Below are 20,617 nucleotides of genomic sequence, written 5' to 3' on the forward strand. Positions count from 1 at the left end.
ACAGTAACATCAAAGATCACTGATCACAGATCACCACAACAAATACAACCATAATGAACAAGTCTTTGAAATATTGCAAGAATTACCAAATTGTGACACAGAGACACAAAGTGAGCAAATGCTATTGGAAATGGTGCCAATAGACTTGCTTCATGCAGGATTGCCACAAACTTTCACTTGTAAAAAACACAATATCTGCAAAGCAATATTCACAAAAAACAAGGTATGTCTGTATTTATATTTTTATTTTTATATTTATATTTATATTTATTCAGTTATTGTAAGGTTTCGCTCATGAAATTATGGAGACTGGCAAGTCCCAAGGTCTGCAGTCAGTGACCTGGAGACCCAAGGAAAGCGCATGATGTGGTTCCAGCTAGAGGGCCAGCAGGTTTAATGCTGAGGAAGAGCCAAAGCTTCAGTTTGAATTCAAAAGCAAAAAAAAAAAAAAAAAAAAAAAAAAATTCACCCTTATTCGAAGTAGGGTCAGCCCTTTTGTTCTATTCAGGCCTTCAATTGATTGGATGAAGCTCATCCACACTGGGGCCAGGTGGGGCTGTGGTGGGGTTGGGGGGGAATCTGCTTTACTTAGTCCATTCAAATGTTAAGCTTATCCAGAACACCCTCACAAACACACTCAGAATGTTTGATCAAATACCTGGGTACTCCTTTGCCCCATCAAGCTGACACAAAATTAACCATCATGTAAGTCCTTTGTCCTACATATGAATTATAAGTATTCTTTTCCAGTTTGCAACTTGTCTTTTAGGTTTTAATTTTAATGAAATCCATTTGATCAACTTGTTCTTTTATCGTTTGTGGGTTTTATGTCCTATGAAAGAAATTTTTGTCTACTCCAAGTTTGCAAAAAGATTTTCTGCTATGCTTTCTTCTAGAAGTTTTATAGCTTATATTTTATGATTAGTTTTACAATCTATGTTTAGTTAATTCTTATACTATGAGTTAAGGGTTTAGGTTCATCTTTATTGTTATTGATAACCAATTGTTCTAGAACTTTTGATGAAAAGATTATCCTTTCCCCACGGAATTACCATTGAAACCTAAGTCACCATATATATATGGGGGTCTAGTCTGTTCCATTCATCTAAATGTATATTCTTACAGCACCAAATACCACAATATTTTGATTATTGTTGTTTTCATGTTGCTTTCATGCCAGTCTTAAAGTAAAGCCGTATGGGATTTCCATCTTTGCTTTTTTTTTTTTCCTTTTTACAAAATTGTTTTGGAGACATTTGGATTTCCATATAAATGTTAGAATTAGGTTATCAATTTCTATGGAGAGTCCTGCTGAGATTTTGACTGAAACTATGTTGAGTATATAGACACATTTAGGAAAAGTTGGCATTTAAATAATATTTAGTCTTCCAATCTGTTTATGGTATATTTCTTCATCTTTTTAGTTTTCTTTAATTCACTAAGCAGTTTTATAAATTTTAGTATATACAACTCACATATACTTTGTACAATTTATCCCAAGTTATTTCATGGTTTTATACAAATTTAGGTGACGTTTTCAATTTTTTATTTTCCAATTGTTCATTGTTTACTAGTATAGAATACAATTGATTTTTGTATATTGATCTTGTATACTGAAACCTTTTATTGTTTGTAAATGTAGTTTTAGTAGCTTTTAGAACTAATTCCTTGGAGTTATACATAAATCATGTTGTCTGTCAATAAAGAGAGTTTTACTTCTTTCTTTCCAATCTAGATGCCTTTTTGCCCTTTCTCTTACTTTATTTGGCTGGCTAGTATCTCCCGAAAATATTGATTTGAAGTGATAAAAACAGACTTGCTTTCCTTATTTCTGGTCTTAGGGGGAAAGTGCCCAGTATTTTACCATTAAAAATAATGTTTGCTGGAGAGCTCTTTATCAAATTTATGGTGTTGCCTTGTATTTTCTGTTTGCTGAAAGTTTTTATAATAATGTACATTAAATTATGTGAAATGCTTTTTATGCATCTATTGAGATGGTCTAATTTTTTCTGCATTATTCTGTTATTATCTTGAATTAAACTGATTGATTATTAAATGTTATGTCAATCAATCCTTCATTCCTGCATTAAACCCTAAATGTTCATGATGTATTATTCTTTGTTATATATTGATGGATTTTGATTTGCAGTGTTTTAAGGATGTTTCCATGAATGTCCATGAGGGATATTTTTCTGTAGTATTTTTCCTCCCCATAATGACTTTGCTTGGTTTTAGTACTATGGTAATGCTAGACTCATAAAGTGGGTCGTGAAATGTTTCCATTTCCTATATTTTCTGAAAGATTTTGTATAGGATTATTATTACTTATTTCTTTTTAAATTTTTTTTTTTACATTTACGTATTTTTGAAAGACAGAAAGAGAGCACAAGTTGGGGAGGGGCAGAGAGAGAAGGAAACAAAGAATCCAAAGCAGGCTCCAGGCTCTGAGCTGTCAGCACAGAACCCCATGCGGGGCTCAAACTCACAAACCATGAGATCATGAGCTGAGCCAAAATTGGATGCTTAACCGACTGAGCCACCCAGGTACCCCATTACTTATTATTTCAATGCATGATAGAATTCATCAGTGAAGAAAATTGCCCTTGGCATTTTCTTTATGGAAAGGTATTTAAATAACTTTCATCAATATACATGTGTTCAGATTTTGCATTTCTTCTTGTGTCAGTATGAGTAATTTTGTCTTTTAAGGAATTTTCCATTTCATCTAAATTTATAAAATATATTGGTTTTCAGTGTAAAAGTCTTGTACTCCTTGGTTGAATTCATTTCTAAGTATTTTATTCTTTCTGGTGCTATTGTTAGTAGAATTGTTTTCTTAATTTCCTTTTCAGATTATTTATTGCTCAGATATGGAATAAACTGCTTTTTGTGTATTGATGATGTACTCTGCAACTTTGCTAAAATTTGTTTATTCTAATGTTTTGTTGGTGGTTATTTAGGATTGTCTTTATATAAGATTATGCCATCTGTGAATAGAGATAGTTTTACTCCTTCCATTTCACTTAGGATGTCTTTTATGTCTTTTTTTGCCTAAGTTCTCTGGCTAGAACTTCCAGTAAAATGGTTAATGGAAATGACAAAAACAGACATCTTTTTTTTTTTCCCGACCTTAGAGGGAAAGCTTTTAGTGTTTCATCATTGAGTATGATGTTAACTTTGGGTTTGTCATATGCCCTTTAACATGTTGTGGATGTTTCCTTCTATTTGTAGTCAATTTAGTGTTGTAATAATAAAAGGGTATTGATTTTTGTCAAACACTTTTTCTGTTTCAATTGAGCTGATTTTTTTATTCCCTAAACATTCTGTTAATATGATTTAATTGATTTTTGTATGTTGAACCAACCTTGCATTCCTAGAAAAAATCCTACATGACCCATGATGTGTAATCCTTTTAATATGCTCCTGAATTCAGTTCTTTGTTGAGATTTTTACATCTATATTCATAAGCGATATCGTTCTGTAGTTTTCTTTTGATGTCATTGTCTGGCTTTGGTATCAGGTAATACTAGCCTCATAGAATGAGTTAGGAAGTGTTCTTTCTTCTATTTTTTGCAAAACTTTGGAAGGATCAGTATTATTTCTTCTTTCAATGTTTAGTAGTGAAGCCATCTGGTCCTAAACATTTTGGTGAAAGATTATTTATTATGGATTCAATATTTTTACCTGTTATAGGTCTTTTCAGGTTATCTGTTTCTTCTTGATAAAGTTCTGGTAGTATGTGTGTTTCTAGGAATTTGTCTGTTTCATCTAGGTTATCAAATTTGTTGACATACAATTGTTCATTGCATTCTTTTAACATACTTTATATTTCTGCAAAGCCTATAGTAATGTCCTCATATTCATTCCAGATTTTAGTTTTTTGTTTCTTCTCTCTTTTTTCTTTGTCTAACTAAAAAGGCTGTTACTGTTTAAAGAAATAAATTGGGTTCATTGATTTTTCTCTTTTGTTTTTCTATTGTCTATTTCATATATCTCAACTCTTTATTATTTTTAAGAATAATCTTTATTATTTCCTTCCTTGTGATACTTATTTTTTGTACTTTTCTTTTTCTAGTTTTTAAGGTGTAAAATAAGGTGTAAAATAAGTTTCTAGTTTTTAAGGTGTAAAAAAAGTTCGAGAGCTTTCTTCTTTATAAATGTAGGCTCTTATACCTATAAATTTCCCTCTAAGCATTGCTTTAGCAGCATCTCATACATTCAAAGTAATACTGATAAAGGAAGACTTACTTCTGCCATTTTTCTATTTTTTTCTCTGTATCTTTCATATTTTTGTTCCTCAGTTCCTTCACTATGAACTTCTTTTATGTTTAATTGATTTTTTGTAGTGAACTATTATGATTCCCTCTCATTTAGTTTTCTGTATATATTACTTATTTTCTTCCTGGAAACCCTACAGGTTGCAGTTAATATCCTCAACTTAGAACAATCTATTTTGAATTCATAACAACTTAGCTTCAATAGTATACAAAATCTATAACTATGCAGCACCATATTTCCCCTTTTATGTTGTTATTCTCACAAATTATATTCATACATATTGTGTAACCATTTCATATGGTCATAATTAATTTTTGTGCATTTTCTTTTAAACCCTATAGGATAAATGGAGTTATAAACCAAAAAGACAATAATACTGTCTTTCATATGTAGTTACTTTTACTGGTGTTCTTTATTTCTTCACACGGCTTCTACTTACTGTCTATAAATTAACCCATGAAAATATTATTAACTCCACTAGTGATTAGGGAAATTCAAATCAAAATCACAGTGAAGTGCCACTCATGCCCACTAGGATGGCTATAATTAAAAATAAAAAGGCATTTTCATGTATTACATCTTTATGTAGAGAAATTGGGCCCTCACATATTGCTGATGGAAATATAAAATGATGCAGACACTTCAGAAAACAGATTAGCAGTGTCTTATGAAGTTGAATATGTGCTTACCACATGCCACAGCAATATCACCCCTGAAGTATCTGCCCAGGAGAAATGAAAACATTCTTTTAAATTTATATGTTCACAGCAGCAATACTCCAAACAACCTAAAAATAGAAATAACTCCAATGTCGGTCAGCTGGTAAATAAACAGAAGTGGTATATTCATACAGTAGAATATTACTCAACAATAAATAAAAGGATGAAGTGCCAATATATGTTGCAACATGGATGAACCTCAAAATCATTGTGCCCAGTGAAAGAAACCAGGCAAAAAAGAATACATATTGTATACTTCCATTTATATTAAATGTCTAGAAAAGGCAAATTTATAGATCAGTGTTTGCCAGGGGCTGGGGGTGGTTTTGCAGAGTGACTGTAATGAGGCTCAGGGTAGTGATGAATTGTTCTAAAGTTAGATTATGGTGATGGTTGCACAAGTCTGTAAATATATTAAAATAATCAAATTGGGTGATATCAAGGTCACTGGCAGAGTAGGGAACTCCAAGGGTTTATCTCTCTACACAAACACCCATTGGATGGAAACATTTGAGAGCCTGGGGACAGTGACAGAATGAATGATTCATCATAAATCTCTTCATATGTTTTGATTTCTGAATCTTGCAAATGTATTACTTCTTCTAAAATTTAATGCAAACCAAGTAATTTTTTCAGGGAAGTCAGAAAGTACCGGTGACTCTTTCAAGAAGCCTGACTGTGACCTAAAAGTAGAGAGTGCAGCCAATTTGTGATACATATGAGGATAGGGACCTGTGCATTTAGTGAATACCAAGCGTAAAATAAGCCATTCAGGGCTGGGTGCAACAGAGACTGGGACTCTGGGACTGAACATCTGGAAGGGATGTGTAAACACCACCCACAAACCTGTCATTTTTTAATAAGACAGGGATAAAGAGATTTATCTCAGAGTACTACTGCTTAAATGAAATCACCTATGTAATGTGGATCACATAGCTCAAGGAATTGAGATGACAGCAGAGCAAAAAATATGCAGAGTTTATCTCCTTTTGAAACCAGATGATTCTAGCCCAATCACTTATCAGCTATGCTATCTCAGAAAGTGACATGACTCAGAACCCAATTTCTCATAGGTAAAGTAGGGAGGATCCATACTACACAAGGTTGATGTGACAACACAGTCTGAAAAGCATGTGAAATAGCACCTCACATATAGCATGCACTTATATCACAGGTTATTCAAAAAAGGAGAAAAACTGATGGATTTAACTTTGAGACTAAAATTGCCTTCTCTTTGTAGTCCTCTTATATATGTTAGATTAACCATATGTAACAGAATATCAACATACACACATGCGCACACACACACACACCACACACACCTGTAAGATCTGAGACAAATCAGAAAGAGAAGAGGTCCTCAAAGCAGGCAGAGAAGGAAATAAAGTAAAAAGACTAAATTTGACTAAGCAGAGTAAAGGGTCAATAGCATTTCCTGTAAAGTGAGCTCAAAGAACCATAATCCTGATTTTTGAGGAAGTGTTGAAGCATAGCCATGGGGAAATGTGGAGTGTATTTCTTGCTTACCTAAACTTGTTTATATCTTACTAAATGCTTCAAAGCCATCTGCTGGCTTTAAAAAACTACCCATGTGTCTTTGAATGTAAGATACAAAGTCTATAAATTTTTATCTTTATAGCCCACACATGGCAAAGAAGAAACAAAATATTTTGAGTATTTTTCTCAGGTGGATAAGTATTAGGGGTTACATGGTTGATTATTTCATCTGGTTAGGTAGAGAATGGACTAAGAAAGAGAGTTTTGAAAGAGGAACATAAAGAAATCATACAAATACATGTCTTATTTCCTTTGGAAATTTTGTTTAACTGGGACATAATTTATTTTTACACATAGCCATGAAGATTAAAAAAAAAAAAAAAAAGGCTAAATCTTTACCACATCCTAATGGGAGAAACCAGAGGCCACAAGGAGATCAGGAACAGACTGATTTGAGGATACACAGGGAGTGCACATAAGTGGCCATTACAGTCTGGTGTCTCAGACACTAAGTCTAAAGTTCTCTTTTGTCTAGCAAAAGAGCAGACGCAGGATTAAAACGAGAGATGGCTAATGTCCTGGAAAAAGAAAAGAGCCCCGAATAAGGGTCCTTGCCCCGTATTTATTCAGATCAGAAGGCTTGCAAACATGATGGGAGTGTACAAAGAGACAAAGGAACTAGGAACATTAACTTGTGGATGTGAGGGGAGAAAAGAGGGTTTTGAAGATATACAGTGTTTGGGGTTTGGGTTAATATAAAACAAAATCCTGGCGCTGGGCAGATGGGTAGATGGTTGTTAACAGCAGACAGGAGGCACTGTGCCTGTTTATCTTTGCTAGACTAGGGGATGAGACAGATAGGGGGGAAAACCTCAGGGTTAATAAGACACCTTTTCTTTTGTTAACCAACTCCGCTCTGGGCTGCTTTGCCTGCAACGCAGTGGTCCATAGTCTAATTCACCAATTTACCTGCCCTGACCCTATTCTCCTCTGAAAGCAGCTTTCTGCTATAGTACTAAATTTGGGGTGCTTTCACTCTGAATATCTAATCTTGTTATTCCTATGTGTTGGGCACCTTTGTGCCATTTCTATTTCAGGCCTTTGCCTCTCTCTATTTGGGGGGCTCAGCACTCCCTCCCTATTTTGTGGTGCCTTTGCACCTCCCTATTCCTGGCACCTTTGTGCCTTAAGAAATAACAGCTTTGGGGGCGCCTGGGTGGCGCAGTCGGTTAAGCGTCCGACTTCAGCCAGGTCACGATCTCGCGGTCCGTGAGTTCGAGCCCCGCGTCGGGCTCTGGGCTGATGGCTCAGAGCCTGGAGCCTGTTTCCGATTCTGTGTCTCCCTCTCTCTCTGCCCCTCCCCTGTTCATGCTGTGTCTCTCTCTGTCTCAAAAATAAATAAACGTTAAAAAAAAAAAAAAAAGAAATAACAGCTTTGTTTCAACACTATAGGTTAAGAGATAACAGCCTTATCCTATCAATCAAGGGATGGATTAGTGCTTGATTGGATTGGGGCAAGGGCCTGTTTGAACTGTTTCCACCTGGGAACTATTCCTTTGTTCTGTTCCCAGGTGATAATAAGACGATGTGTTCGGCTATAAAAACTCTGTACCCCGGCTGTTCGAGACCGCACTCTGGTCAAGAATGTCCGTCCCGATTGATCGGTTTGCTTTGCCTCTCATTGCAATAAACTTTGTTGTGACTGTCACTGGTGCCCGTAGCATTCTGTTTCAGGAGTCGTGTGGATGCAACATTTGGTGTATGGGCCGAGAAAGTTAAAGGTCTGAAACAGGGCCCTTTCCTCGGGTTGCTCTACCGACCCGTGGAAGGAGGCTCAGGATTGGGAGAGGTAAGGATTGGGGTGCACCATTTGAATGACTCAAGAAGGGTCTGCCGGACGCGGCTATAGACCCAGAGTTAGGGTTCATACCAGGATGCTGGTGGATCCCATTTGGTTTGGTTTTTGTTAGAAAGGATCCTATTTTCATGTGGCTGCCGCGGCCTACTGGCCTCAAGATCTCGAACTTGTGTTCTCTTCATGTCTTAATTACTTTCTTTCCATTGATTGTCTGTGCATCCTTCTTGGTTTTGTCTTAATTGTTTTCTTTCTGTTGACTGTCTGTGCATCCTTCTCGGTTTTGCCTATCTTTGTCATGGGTCAAAATCAGAGTACCCCCACCCCTTTGGGTCTCATACTAACCCATTTCCAGGACTATGGGAAAGCTGCCTCAATTCTCGGCTTCCATGTCAAGAAGCCAGTCCTTTGAACTCTGCGAGGTGGAATGGACCAACTTTCAGGTTGAATGGCCTCGGCAGGGGTCCTTTGACCTTACTCTGTACTTAAGGCTCATGCTATTGTCTATTCTAGGCATGAAGATCAAATCCCATACATTGAGGCATGGAGAACCTCATCGAAAACCCTCCAGATTGGCTAAAACCTTTCATTCCCCCTCACCTCCCTGAAGCACAGGTTTTGCCGCTTAAAGGCTATCCACTTGATAAGAATATTGATGGGACTAAGCGGCCGCCCCCTTTACCATCTGCACTGGAGGAAGAAGAAACTTGTAAATGGCCCTATAGTTCTTGCCCAGAGAATACGGGTCAGGATGCTTCAGACCAGGAGGCAAACCCAAGTCAGGACACTCCCCTGAGCCCGTCTCACACCCAGTCAGGAATCTCCTTCCATCCCCCTCCCGCTGCCTTACCCCTTCGGCCACAGCCACCCCTGCAGGGTGATGTCTGACCCTTTATGATTTATGTACCCTTTTCCACTAGCAACCTTTATAATTGGAAGCTTCAAAACCCCCCGTTCTCAGGAAAACCCCAAGCATTAATTTCTCTCCTTGAAACTATATTTGTGACCCATCAGCCAACCTGGGATGACTGCCAGCAGCTCTTGCAGGTTCTCTTCACTACCGAGGAATGGGATGAGATCCGTCGCGAGGCCCAAAAATTGGTGATGGGGCCAAACAGGCATCCCACCAAGGATCCCACCTTACTCATGGAAGTCTTTCCTTCCTTGCACCCTGAAGATTGGGATCCAAACACTCCTCACGGTAGGCGATCATTGACCCTATTTTGCCAGACTCTACTGGGAGGTCTCCGAGTGGCTACCCACCGGCCCACAAACATATCTAAGGTAACTGAGGTAGTTCAGGGGACCGAGGAGAGCACCTCAGCCTTCTTAGAAAGGCTCATGGAAGCATACCGTACCTTTACCCCTATTGACCCTGAGGCACCTGAAAATAGAGGGGCATTAAACCTGGCCTTTGTCTCACAGGCAGCCCCAGACATTCGGAAGAAATTGCAAAGATTAGATGAGTTCGAAGAGAAAAATTTATCTGAGTTAGTTGAAATAGTCCAAAAAGTTTTTAACAATAGGGATTCACAGGAAGAGGGACAGACAAAAAAATTGACTCAGGTGGTAGCGGCCGTCCTGGATGCCCGCGAGGGATGGGGACCCCAAACGCCCAAAGAATTCTAGTCTGGGAAAAAGAAAAAAGACAAAAGGTTAGAGTGCCACTAGGAAAAAATTGCAAGCAAGAGGGACACTAGAAAAAGGATTGCCCCAACTTAGCCCAGCGTAAAACTCATCCACCCCAGGTGTCTATAATGAAAGTTGATTCCGACTGACGGGGCTGTGGCTCCGTGGCCCCTTCTGAGCCATTGGTTACTGTTAATATAGGGGGCCAGCCTAAGACTTTCTTGGTGGACACTGGGGCAACCTTTTTAGTTCTAAAACAAGATCCTGGCCCCACCAGGCGAGGAGCAACCCTGGTGCAAGGAGCGACTGGGTCCCAAACTTGTAAATGGAGCACTGAATGACGACAAGTAGATTTAGGCCGTGAAACCGCTACACATTCTTTCCTAATCATGCCTGAATGCCCCTACCCTGGATTACTGGGTAGAGACCTATTACATAAACTAACTGCTTCTTTGAGATTGACTGAAGGGGGTATGCATGTTAAAGTCGGCCAGGATGGCCCAACAATAGTAATGGTGACTGTGCCACTTGGGGAAGAGGGCCTACTTACCCTGGTGCCCAATGAAAATGTTCACACAGTCGATCCCCTCCTTAAAAGTCTCCAGGCAGACTTTCCCCAGGTATGGGCCGAGACCAATCTACCTGGAATAGCGATTCATCAAGCCCCGATAATTGTGGAACTTAAGTCGTCCGCACTTCCGGTAAGACTGAAACAATACCCTATGTCCTGGGAGGCTAGGCGGGGAATCGCTGTTGACATCAAGCATTTGCACGACTCAGGCGTTCTGACCCCATGCAAGTCACCATGGAATACTCCACTTCTCCCTGTCCGAAAGTCTAACTCATCTGATTTTCAGCCAGTTCAAGACCTGAGAGCAGTAAATGCCAGAGTAATGGATATTCATCCCACTGTACCCAACCCGTATACTCTCCTTAGTCTGCTTCCCCCTTCTCAGGTGTATTATACAGTTCTGGACTTAAAAGATGCCTTCTTTGCCATCCCGCTGGCCCCACAGAGACAGCCACTGTTTGCATTTGAATGGACCGATCCTGAAGAGAGAAAAGCTGGACAGCTCACCTGGAGGCGACTCCCCCAGGGATTCAAAAACTCCCCTACTCTTCTTAATGAAGCCCTGCACCAGGATTTAGAACCATTTCGAATCTCCAAACCGCAGGTATCTCTGTTGGAGTATGTTGATGATATCTTGCTGGCAGCTCCTTCTTATTCAGAATGCCTGAGTGCCACCAAGGAACTCCTGAGTCTTCTGCAAAAACTGGGATACCGAGTATCAGCCAAAAAACACAGATCTGTCGCACTGCTGCTGTCATTTATTTAGGTTACAGCATTAAAAAAGGTAAACGCTATCTCAGTGAACAAAGACTCGATATTCTTCAGCCTAAAACTCAAACAAGTTCGCGAGTTCCTGGGGGCAGCAGGCTACTGCAGACTATGGATACCTGGCTTTGCTGAACTGGCAGCCCCTTTGTATGCCACTCTTCAAGGGGTCTCCGGAGTCCTTCACATGGGGGGAGACTCAAACTAAAGCCTTCCAAGCTTTACGAGAGGCTCTCATGACCCCACCGGCCATGGCCCTGCCAGATCCCACTAAGCCATTCTGTTTGTAGCCGAGAAAGGGGGGTAGTCAAGGGAGTTCTGACTCAGCGCCTGGGACCTTGGCACTGATCAGTGGCCTATTTATCCAAAAGGCTAGACCCAGTTGCTTCTGGGTGGCCCATATGCATTCGGCAGATTGCTGCCACCACGCTACTAGTCAAAGACGCAGATAAACTAACCCTGGGACAGACGTTGTCTGTTACAGGGCCCCATGAAGTGGAGGCCTTTCTGCGGGCTCCCCCAGAACGGTGGCTATCAAATGCTCAGATTACTCAGTATCAGGCATTGCTGCTCCACCAGCCCCAGATACGTTTTTGTGCCCCCCAGCAGCCTTAAACCCAGCTACTTTGCTGCCCGAAGGACTAGGTCCCCCTCTACATTCTTGCCCAGAGACCTTAGCGACAGTTTCGTCCCTCCACTCCAATCTCACGGACATTCCCCTACAGGATCCTGATATCAACATGTTTTCAGATGGCAGTAGTTTTTGTTTCAAGGGCAAAGGTATGCCGGTGCTGCCGTTACGACAGACTGCGAGGTTCTATGGCAACATGACCCTTCCCCCAGGAACCTCAGCCCAGCACGCAGAGCACATCGCACTAACTACAGCCCTCAAACTCAGTAAAAACAAGTCAGTTAATATTTATACGGACAGCCACTATGCCTTTGCAACTGCACATGTGCACGGGTCCATCTATCAAGAGCGTGGCCTCCTCACGGCGGAGGACAAGGACATCAAAAATAAAGCCAAAATTCTAGACCTTCTAACAGCCATCTGGGAACCTGCAAGTCTCGGGATCATTCACTGCCCGGGACATCAAAAAGGCAACTCCCTAGAGGCAGTCGGAAACCACCTGGCTGACACGGCAGCCCGGGAAGCTGCCCTAACTGAAAGTAAAAGTGCTTTGGCACTACCGATCTTGATGGATACCCTGCTTCCACCGGAGCCCAATTGCACTCCTAAAGACTTGGAGTGGATTTCAAGAAAAGGAGGAAGTATGATACCAGGACGAAAGTGGTTTCAGGATCCTGAAGGAAAGATACTCTTACCCACGGCACTTGGGCGACGCATGGTGCATCTGCTCCACCAAGGGACTCATCTGGGAAAAACAAAGATGGCGAAATTGGTGTGGGAAAAGTTCAGGGCACAAGGGCTGGGAAAAGAGATTGAGGAGATGGTTGAAAGATGTGTAAGTTGCGCCCAAGTAAATCAGGGTGCAAATAAGTTTTCAGAAGCTAAAAGACACAGAGGAACTGAACCAGGTGGGTTTTGAGAAGTAGATTTTACTGAAATTAAGCCAGGGAAATACAGATACAAATATCTGCTCGTTTTTGTGGACACCTTCTCTGGATGGGTTGAGGCATTCCCCACTAAATCAAAAACAGCTCCGGTGACAGTTAAAAAATTATTAAATGAACTAATTCCTGGATTCGGGCTGCCTCAGAGCATAGGATTGGAAAATGGCCCGGCCTTCACAGCACAGGTATCGCAGGGTCTAGCCAGAGCATTGGGAATAGATTGGAAATTACATTGCGCATATAGACCCCAGAGCTCGGGTCAAGTAGAAAGGATGAATCAGACGCTAAAGGAGACCTTAACCAAATTGTCCCTTGAGACTGGCGAAAATTGGGTTGATGTTCTGCCTTTTGCCCTTTTGCAAGCTTGTTGTACTCTATTTATCAAGGGATTGTCCCCTTACGAAATTTTATTTGGCAGACCTCCACCTATCTTGCCAAGGCTAGGAGAACGACATAAAGGAACAGCTAGAACAGGACCACTTGTTGGCTTCATTCATGGCCCTGCATCTTGTACAAAAGGAAATAACTAAGGCCTTGAAAGAAGCCTTCACCCATCTTCCTGTTCTTCCCCACCCCTTTCAACTAGGAGACTTAGTTTGGGTCAAGAGGCGAGTTTGTGAAATAAAAATTATGATGATTAGGTCCAACTATGTCCCCTTAGTTCCTAAAGATGAACGAAGGGATTGATTCACGGACAAGAAAAGGGGGAAATGTAAGGGTAGGGCTAACCTGTAGCCTTAAGAAATAACAGCTTTGTTTTAACACTATAGGTTAAGAGATAAAAGCCTTATCCTATCAATCAAGGGATGGATTAGCGCTTGATTGGATTGGGGCAAGGGCCTGTTTGAACTGTTTCCACCTGGGAACTATTCCTTTGTTCTGTTCCCAGGTGATAATAAGATGATGTGGTCGGCTATAAAAACTCTGTACCCCGGCTGTTCGAGACTGCACTCTGGTCAAGAGTGTCGGTCCGATCGATCAGTTTGCCTTGCCTCTCATTGCAATAAACTTTGTTGTGACTGTCACTGGTGCCTGTAGCATTCTGTTTCAGGAGACGTGTGGATGCAACACCTCCCTATTCTCAGGGTGTCTTTGCACCCCTTATTGGAGTGCCAATCTGGTTTACCCAAACTCGGGTGTGAGCATTTTGTTGACTTTGTATTTCTTTGTGCCTTGTTAACCCATTGGTGTAAGCCCAGGGGATTCCTAAGCTTAGACCCCACAGTTTGGAATAAGATAATGGTCAAGGTGGGGACAGCAGCTGTCTGGGTGTTCAAACACCTCAAATCCTTCTCTAAATGTTAGATCCCCTGGGCTTGGGGCTGGCTGTACCATACTGTCTCTACAGTCTCTATGGTACATTATTTCTGGTGAATTTACCCAGTCATAGTGCTTCCCATGTGTATATTTTTTTTTAATTTTTTTTAACGTTTATTTATTTTTGAGACAGAGACAGAGCATGAATGGGGGAGGGTCAGAGAGAGCCGGAGACACAGAATCCGAAACAGGCTCCAGGCTCTGAGCTGTCAGCACAGAGCCCGATGTGGGGCTCGAACTCACGGACTGCAAGATCATGACCTGAGCCGAAGTCGGACGCTTAACCGACTGAGCCACCCAGGCGCCCTCCATGTGCATATTTCTAAGCTTGACTTCACATCTGAGCTCAGGTTTATTTTTTCCCAGCTACCTGCATAACAGTTCTGTTTGGATATCTAATAGGCATCTCAGTGAATTATATTTAAAAAAGAAGAAAAAAAAGTAGGAATCTGCCCAAAGGACATACGAGTGCTGATGCATAGGGGCACATGTACCCCCATGTTTATAGCAGCACTTTCAACAATAGCCAAATTATGGAAAGAGCCTAAATATCCATCAACTGATGGATGGATAAAGAAGATGTGGTTTATATATACAATGGAATACTACTTGGCAATGAGAAAGAATGAAATCCTGCCATTTGCAGCAACATGGATGGAACTGGAGGGTATTATGCTAAGTGAAATAAGTCAGGCAGAGAAAGAGAGATACCATATGTTTTCACTCATATGTGGATCTTGAGAAACTTAACAGAAGACCATGGGAGAGGGGAAGGGAAAAAAAAGTTATAGAGAGGGAGGGAGGCAAACATAAGAGACTTTTAAGGACTGAGAACAAACTAAGGGTAGATGGGGGTGGGGGATAGGGGAAAGTGGGTGATGGGCATTGAGGGGGGCAGTTTTTGGGATGAGCACTGGGTGTTGTATGGAAACCATTTGACAATAAATTATATTCTAAAAAAAAATGGGCATCTCACATTTTACATGATATGCTTTCCCACCTTTCCATGTCAGATATGCTTCCAGCAAAAGTCCCCAAATTAATAAATAGCACTACTGTCTACCCAGGTGTTCAAGTCCAAATATCAGAATCTATGTTATTTTCCTCATTTCTCATTCTTCACCTTTGATCCATGAGCAGATCCTATTGATGTATCCAAATCCAACTAGAATTGGTCTCCATTTCATGAGCCTCTGCTCCAGTTCAGATACCAGTGTCTTTCATTGGCCTGGCTGTAATATCTCCTGACTGGCCTCCCAGCTTCAACTCTCCCCCACGTTCTTCAAAGCAGCCAGATCCACTGGCTTAACTTTCAAGGGGGTTTATTCTACTTCATATTCAATATCACAAATTTGAGCTTCAGTCTTGTCCAGGCATTCTTCAGCCCTTCTAATAAGGTAATTTTGATTTTTTTTTTGGGGGGGGGGGTACCATGTTACTTTAATGGAAGGGTACAATTGAAGGAAAAAAATATATTTGGATGTTTTGTAAGGGCAATAAGCATGTCCAGTTTGGTGACCTACAAACTCACTCCCCTATCTATGGGAAAGCCAGTCTAAGGCTCAGTTTATCACCGTTGCCCTGGGTAGGTTATTGAAGAGATACTCTGCCACGCTGGCTTCTGGGGTCTCCACCTTGCTCCCCAGTTACTGTTAACAAATACTAGTGGTGCCTGGGTGGCTGAGTTGGTTAAGCGTCTGATTTCGACTCAGGTCATGACCTCACGGTTTGTGAGTTCCAGACCTGTGTCAGGCTCTGTGCTGACAGCTCAGAGCCTGGAGCCTGCTTAGGATTCTGTGTCTCCTCTCTCTGCCCCTCCCCAATTTGTGCTCTATGTCTCTCAAAAAATAAGTGTAAAAAAAATTTTTTTTAATGTTAATAAACATTAATATTTGCTTATATTAGTAAACTAAAGATTTTCTAGTAAAATTTAACAACCCTTTATTTTAATCCTCCCCAATCCCATTCCCTCTGCTTTCTCCAGAGGCAACCCCAACTGTGACTGTCAGGTCATGTTTTTATACTTTTATCATGGCACAGGCTCCCATATTCACCAGGGCTCCACCCATCCCACCCCACTCCACCCCACCCCCATATACCTTCAGCATTTATAAGGAGAAGATTGATTTTTGTGTTTTCCAGGGTCCCATCCACCTCCCACCTTCTCCCTCCACCTTGGGAGATCCTGAGCTGTGTGTGGATAGGGCATGGGTGGGTGGAGAGACTCTTGGAAAGGTGAGAGATTTCCACACACAAATCACCCAGAGGACCTTTATTTATTTAGGAACCAAATAACTTTATTGAAACCAAATAACTTTATTTATTTATGGCAAAACTGGAAGAAAAAAACTGGAACGTTTTGCAAGTGCAATACTGCAAAATGCATGCTCGGCATGGTGACCAGGGGAAGTCACCATGCACCCTGTGGCTATGGGAAGGCAGTCCCAACTCAGTGCTTGTCGCTGTTGCCCAGGGTGAGCTTGTCAAAGAGGTACTCTGCCAAGCCATCTTCCAGGGCCCCCATCTTGCGCAGGCTGGTGATGTAGCCCCCCAGCTCTTTGATGACCTTGACTTGCTCATGCAGGTAGTTGGTCTCCAGGAAGCTGCACAGGTGGGCGTCGTTCTTGACGGTGGCCAGATGGTGCAGGTCGAGCAGGCTCTGGTTCACGCTCTTCTCCAGGTGAAAGGCGCACTCCATGGCGTTGAGGCCGTTCTCCCAGTTGTCGCGGTCAGGCTTCATGATGTAGCGGAGGCGGATGCGGCCCCCACGCTGGTTCTGCAGCTGCATCAGCTTCTCGGCATGCTGGGTCTCCTTGTGGGACTGGCGCAGGAAGAACTTGGAGAAATTCTCCAGGGCCACGTCAGCGCGGTCGAAATAGAAAGCCATGGACAGGTACATGTAGGAGGCGTAGAGCTCCAGGTTGATCTGGTCGTTGATGGCGGCCTCGCATTCGGGGTGGTAGTTCTGGCGCACTTGAGAGGACGGCGCGGTGGCCATGGCTGGCGGCGCTGGCACCAAGGCGAAGGCGGCTCAGAAACGAGGGCGGCAAGGCCGAAGGCGGTGGCGGCGGGTCTCCGGCGCTTTTTCAGAGTAGCCGACCAGGCAGGCCCGGCGGCAGTCTCCGAGATGCGGCTGGAATGAGGTCCGTTACTCCGGAGGTGGGGGTTTGAATCCGTTACGCGAATCCGTTACGCGAATCCGTTACGTGAAGGGGCGTGGTCACGAAGGCGAGGGAGGGGGTGGTGGGCGGGGCGCCGTGTTCAACGTGCCATCTGTGCCTGCGTGAGGCACGAGGCCCAGAGCGGCTCCACGCTGTCTTGAAGCCATTTTTAAAACTATCTCTTTTTTAAATATATATTTAATATAGTTTAATATATTGCTGTGATATGTGAATATATTTCATGAGAAAAAAACCACAGGATTTTTTATTTTTTACCTGTTTTTTTCAAACATTCATAAAATAACTCTTGAGATACAATTCATATGCTATAAAATTCACCTTTTGAAAGTATCTACATGGTTTATAGTATATTCATGGTGTTAGGCAACCATCACCACAATCTAATTTCATAGTTTCATCACTCCTGGCCTAGCAGCTCTGGAGCTCTGGGCTGGAACTGGAAGGTCTGTCCATTACCCAGGAGTTGGGAGAGGGGTGAGGATCCGTTAAAGGATTTTTGTGGTCCGAGGGAAAGGGGCCCGGGACTGTGGAGGGGCTAGGGGGCGGGGCTGGGGCGCGGTGGAGCTCGAGCGCTGTTCTAGGTTTTAAGGAGCCTGAGTGACACAGGGAGAACTGGGAGACACTGTGCTGAGCATTTTAATATTTTAAAATGTTACTCACGAATGTAAGTGCAACGGTTTTGAGTTAATCACATGCATGGTTTCTTTGAACAATTTACATGAATACTGTCCTGATGTGATTGTGCACTAAATACGGTGCTTTTGTGGTATCATTGGTATATTTAGTATCATAAGGCTTTATTTGGATGGCAGCTATCCTCTGTGGCTCAACATCCATGATGTTGACACTTCTGATAGCCTCCTCACTCAGTTCCTAGACCTTACTAGTTTCAGTGACTTCACTTCTCTCCTATTTGTGGTCAGGTTCAGATTTTTCTGCCAGCAGAACAGCACCTCCAAAATCTCAGCGAGTCTTTCTACCTCTTGATCTTCCACTGTTTTTGCACTTGTTCCTCATTCCCTTTATTCTGTCCCATTTCATAAACTTTTCAGCTTAGTCCTAAAAACACATTCCTTCTGCCCTGTCTGGATCCCAATATGGACAGTGTCAGTGATCTCTTCACTGACATCCTGGATTTGCTTACTCCCTCTTACCTGGCTTGCTAATTCCCTTCCTCCTGGGTAAATTCAGATTTCTCTTTTCTCTCACAGGAAACAAAAGGTTTAGGTGCATTCATAAGTATTTTTTAATGTTGATTTATTCATTTTGAGAGAGAGAGAGCGAACAGAAGGGCAGAGAGAGAATCCCAAGCAGACTCCACACTGCCAGTGAAGAGCTAGATGTGGGGCTCATCCTCACCAATGGTGAGATCATGACCTGAGCTGATATCAGGAGTCCACCACTTAGCCAACTGAGCCACCCAGACACCCCACCTGGGTGCTTTTTTTTTCTTCACCTAGGTGTATTCTTAAAGAAAGCACTACTAACCATGCGGTTGTGTTCCTCCTCTCCAACTTCATCTGTACTTTCATTGCCACTCAGCAAGCCTTTTATTTATTTATTTTTAACCTCTCAGGTATGTTCTACAGAATGAGCCACAGTGGTAAGGAATACCACTGATTTCAAATTGCCTCTTATTCATTCATTCAACAAATATATACTGATTACCTAATATAGCCCAGGCACTGATTTGTGACTTGGGCATACATTAGTAACAAAGACAGAAGTGTCTGTTCCAGGGGGGTTTGCAGCCTAGGGGAGAAGCAGACCAAACAAACACAAAACTGCCATATTTCCCCCCTTATTGTTGCAAGTGCATACATACAAGATATTACACATTTGTATGGAAATTTAAAAAAACAATATATTCTTAGAATTCATGGATATTATAGTGGAAAATATAAGATCAATGTAGGTATCTATACCTAATTTGTGCATTAATTGAACAACCATTTATGTACTCCAAATATATATCAGACACTGTTTGATTCTGGAGATATAGAGAAGAATCAAACATGGCCTCCATTCTCCAGACACAAGATAGTGACACATTATTATAATTGCTCTCAAATAAAATTAGTATAAAATGCCTATTTTCATGGAAAGGATTAATTCAATGGCTCTAACTGATGCACCTTGGGGGGGGGGTCTTTTTATTCCTCTTTGGAAGTTTATGCTATTTTATAATCAGTTTTTATGAAGACAGCAAAGAATCAAGTATCAAATGTCCCAGTATAAACCTCTCTAGAAGGTAATTGTTGATTCTGTAAAGAAATGGAATAATAACGCCGTCTACTTGATAAATTGATTTTTTTAATTTAATTTTTTTTTCATTTACATCCAAGTTAGCATATAGTGTAACAATGATTTCAGGAGTAGATTCTTTAATGCCTCTTACCCATTTAGCCCATCCCCCCTCCCACAACCCCTCCAGTAACCCTCTGTTTGTTCTCCATATTTAAGAGTCTCTTATGTTTTGTCCCCCTCCCTGTTTTTATATTAGTTTTGCTTCCTTTCTCTTGTGTTCATCTGTTCTGTATCTTAAAGTCCTCATATGAGTGAAGTCCTATGACTTTTGTCTTTCTGACTAATTTCACTTAGCATAATATTCTCTAGTTCTATCCACATAGTTGCAAGTGGCAAGATTTCATTCTTTTTGATTGCCAAGCAATACTCCATTGTGTGTGTGTGTGTGTGTGTGTGTGTGTGTGTGTGTATACCACATCTTTATCCATTCATCCATCTATGGACATTTGGGCTCTTTCCATACTTTGGCTCTTGTTGATAGTGCTGCTATAAACATGGGGGTGCATGTGCCCCTTCAAAACAGCATACCTATATCCCTTGGATAAATACCTAGTAGTGCAATTGCTGGGTCATAGGGTAGTTCTGTTTTTAGTGTTTTGAGGAACCTCCCTACTGTTTTCCAGAGTGGCTGCACCAGCTTGCATTCCCACCAACAATGCAAAAGAGATCCTCTCTCTACACATCCTCACCCATGTCTGTTGTTGCCTGAGTTGTTAATGTTAGCCATTCTGACAGGTGTGAGGTGGTATCTCATTGTGGTTTTGATTTGTATTTCCCTGATGATGAGTGATGTTGAGCATTTTTTCATATGTCAGTTGGCCATCTGGATGTCTTCGTTGGAGAAGTGTCTATTCATGTCTTCTGCCTATTTCTTCACTGGATTATTTGTTTTTTGGGTGTTGAGTTTGGTAAGTTCTTTATA

The 20,617-nt window shown here is 41.6% G+C and overlaps 2 protein-coding genes across 2 annotated transcripts in view; one reads left to right on the forward strand and one right to left on the reverse strand.

Moving 5' to 3' along the window:
* PRRG1 (proline rich and Gla domain 1) overlaps window positions 1-20,617 on the forward strand; it is a 309,337-nt gene that overhangs the window by 47,295 nt on the left and 241,425 nt on the right. The gene's annotated exons all lie outside the window — the stretch shown is intronic.
* Window positions 16,486-17,398, reverse strand: LOC123593992 (ferritin heavy chain-like). The gene has a single exon (XM_045470530.1). It carries the CDS (start codon window positions 17,202-17,204, stop codon window positions 16,656-16,658), a length of 549 nt encoding a protein of 182 aa, XP_045326486.1. The 5' UTR covers window positions 17,205-17,398; the 3' UTR covers window positions 16,486-16,655.

The sequence above is a fragment of the Leopardus geoffroyi genome, chromosome X (genome assembly GCF_018350155.1).
Source record: "Leopardus geoffroyi isolate Oge1 chromosome X, O.geoffroyi_Oge1_pat1.0, whole genome shotgun sequence".
Taxonomy (NCBI): domain Eukaryota; kingdom Metazoa; phylum Chordata; class Mammalia; order Carnivora; family Felidae; genus Leopardus; species Leopardus geoffroyi.

Excerpts from the sequence above, each read along its gene's own strand:
- LOC123593992 (XM_045470530.1), bottom strand. The coding sequence starts at position 17,204 with ATGGCCACCGCGCCGTCCTCTCAAGTGCGCCAGAACTACCACCCCGAA.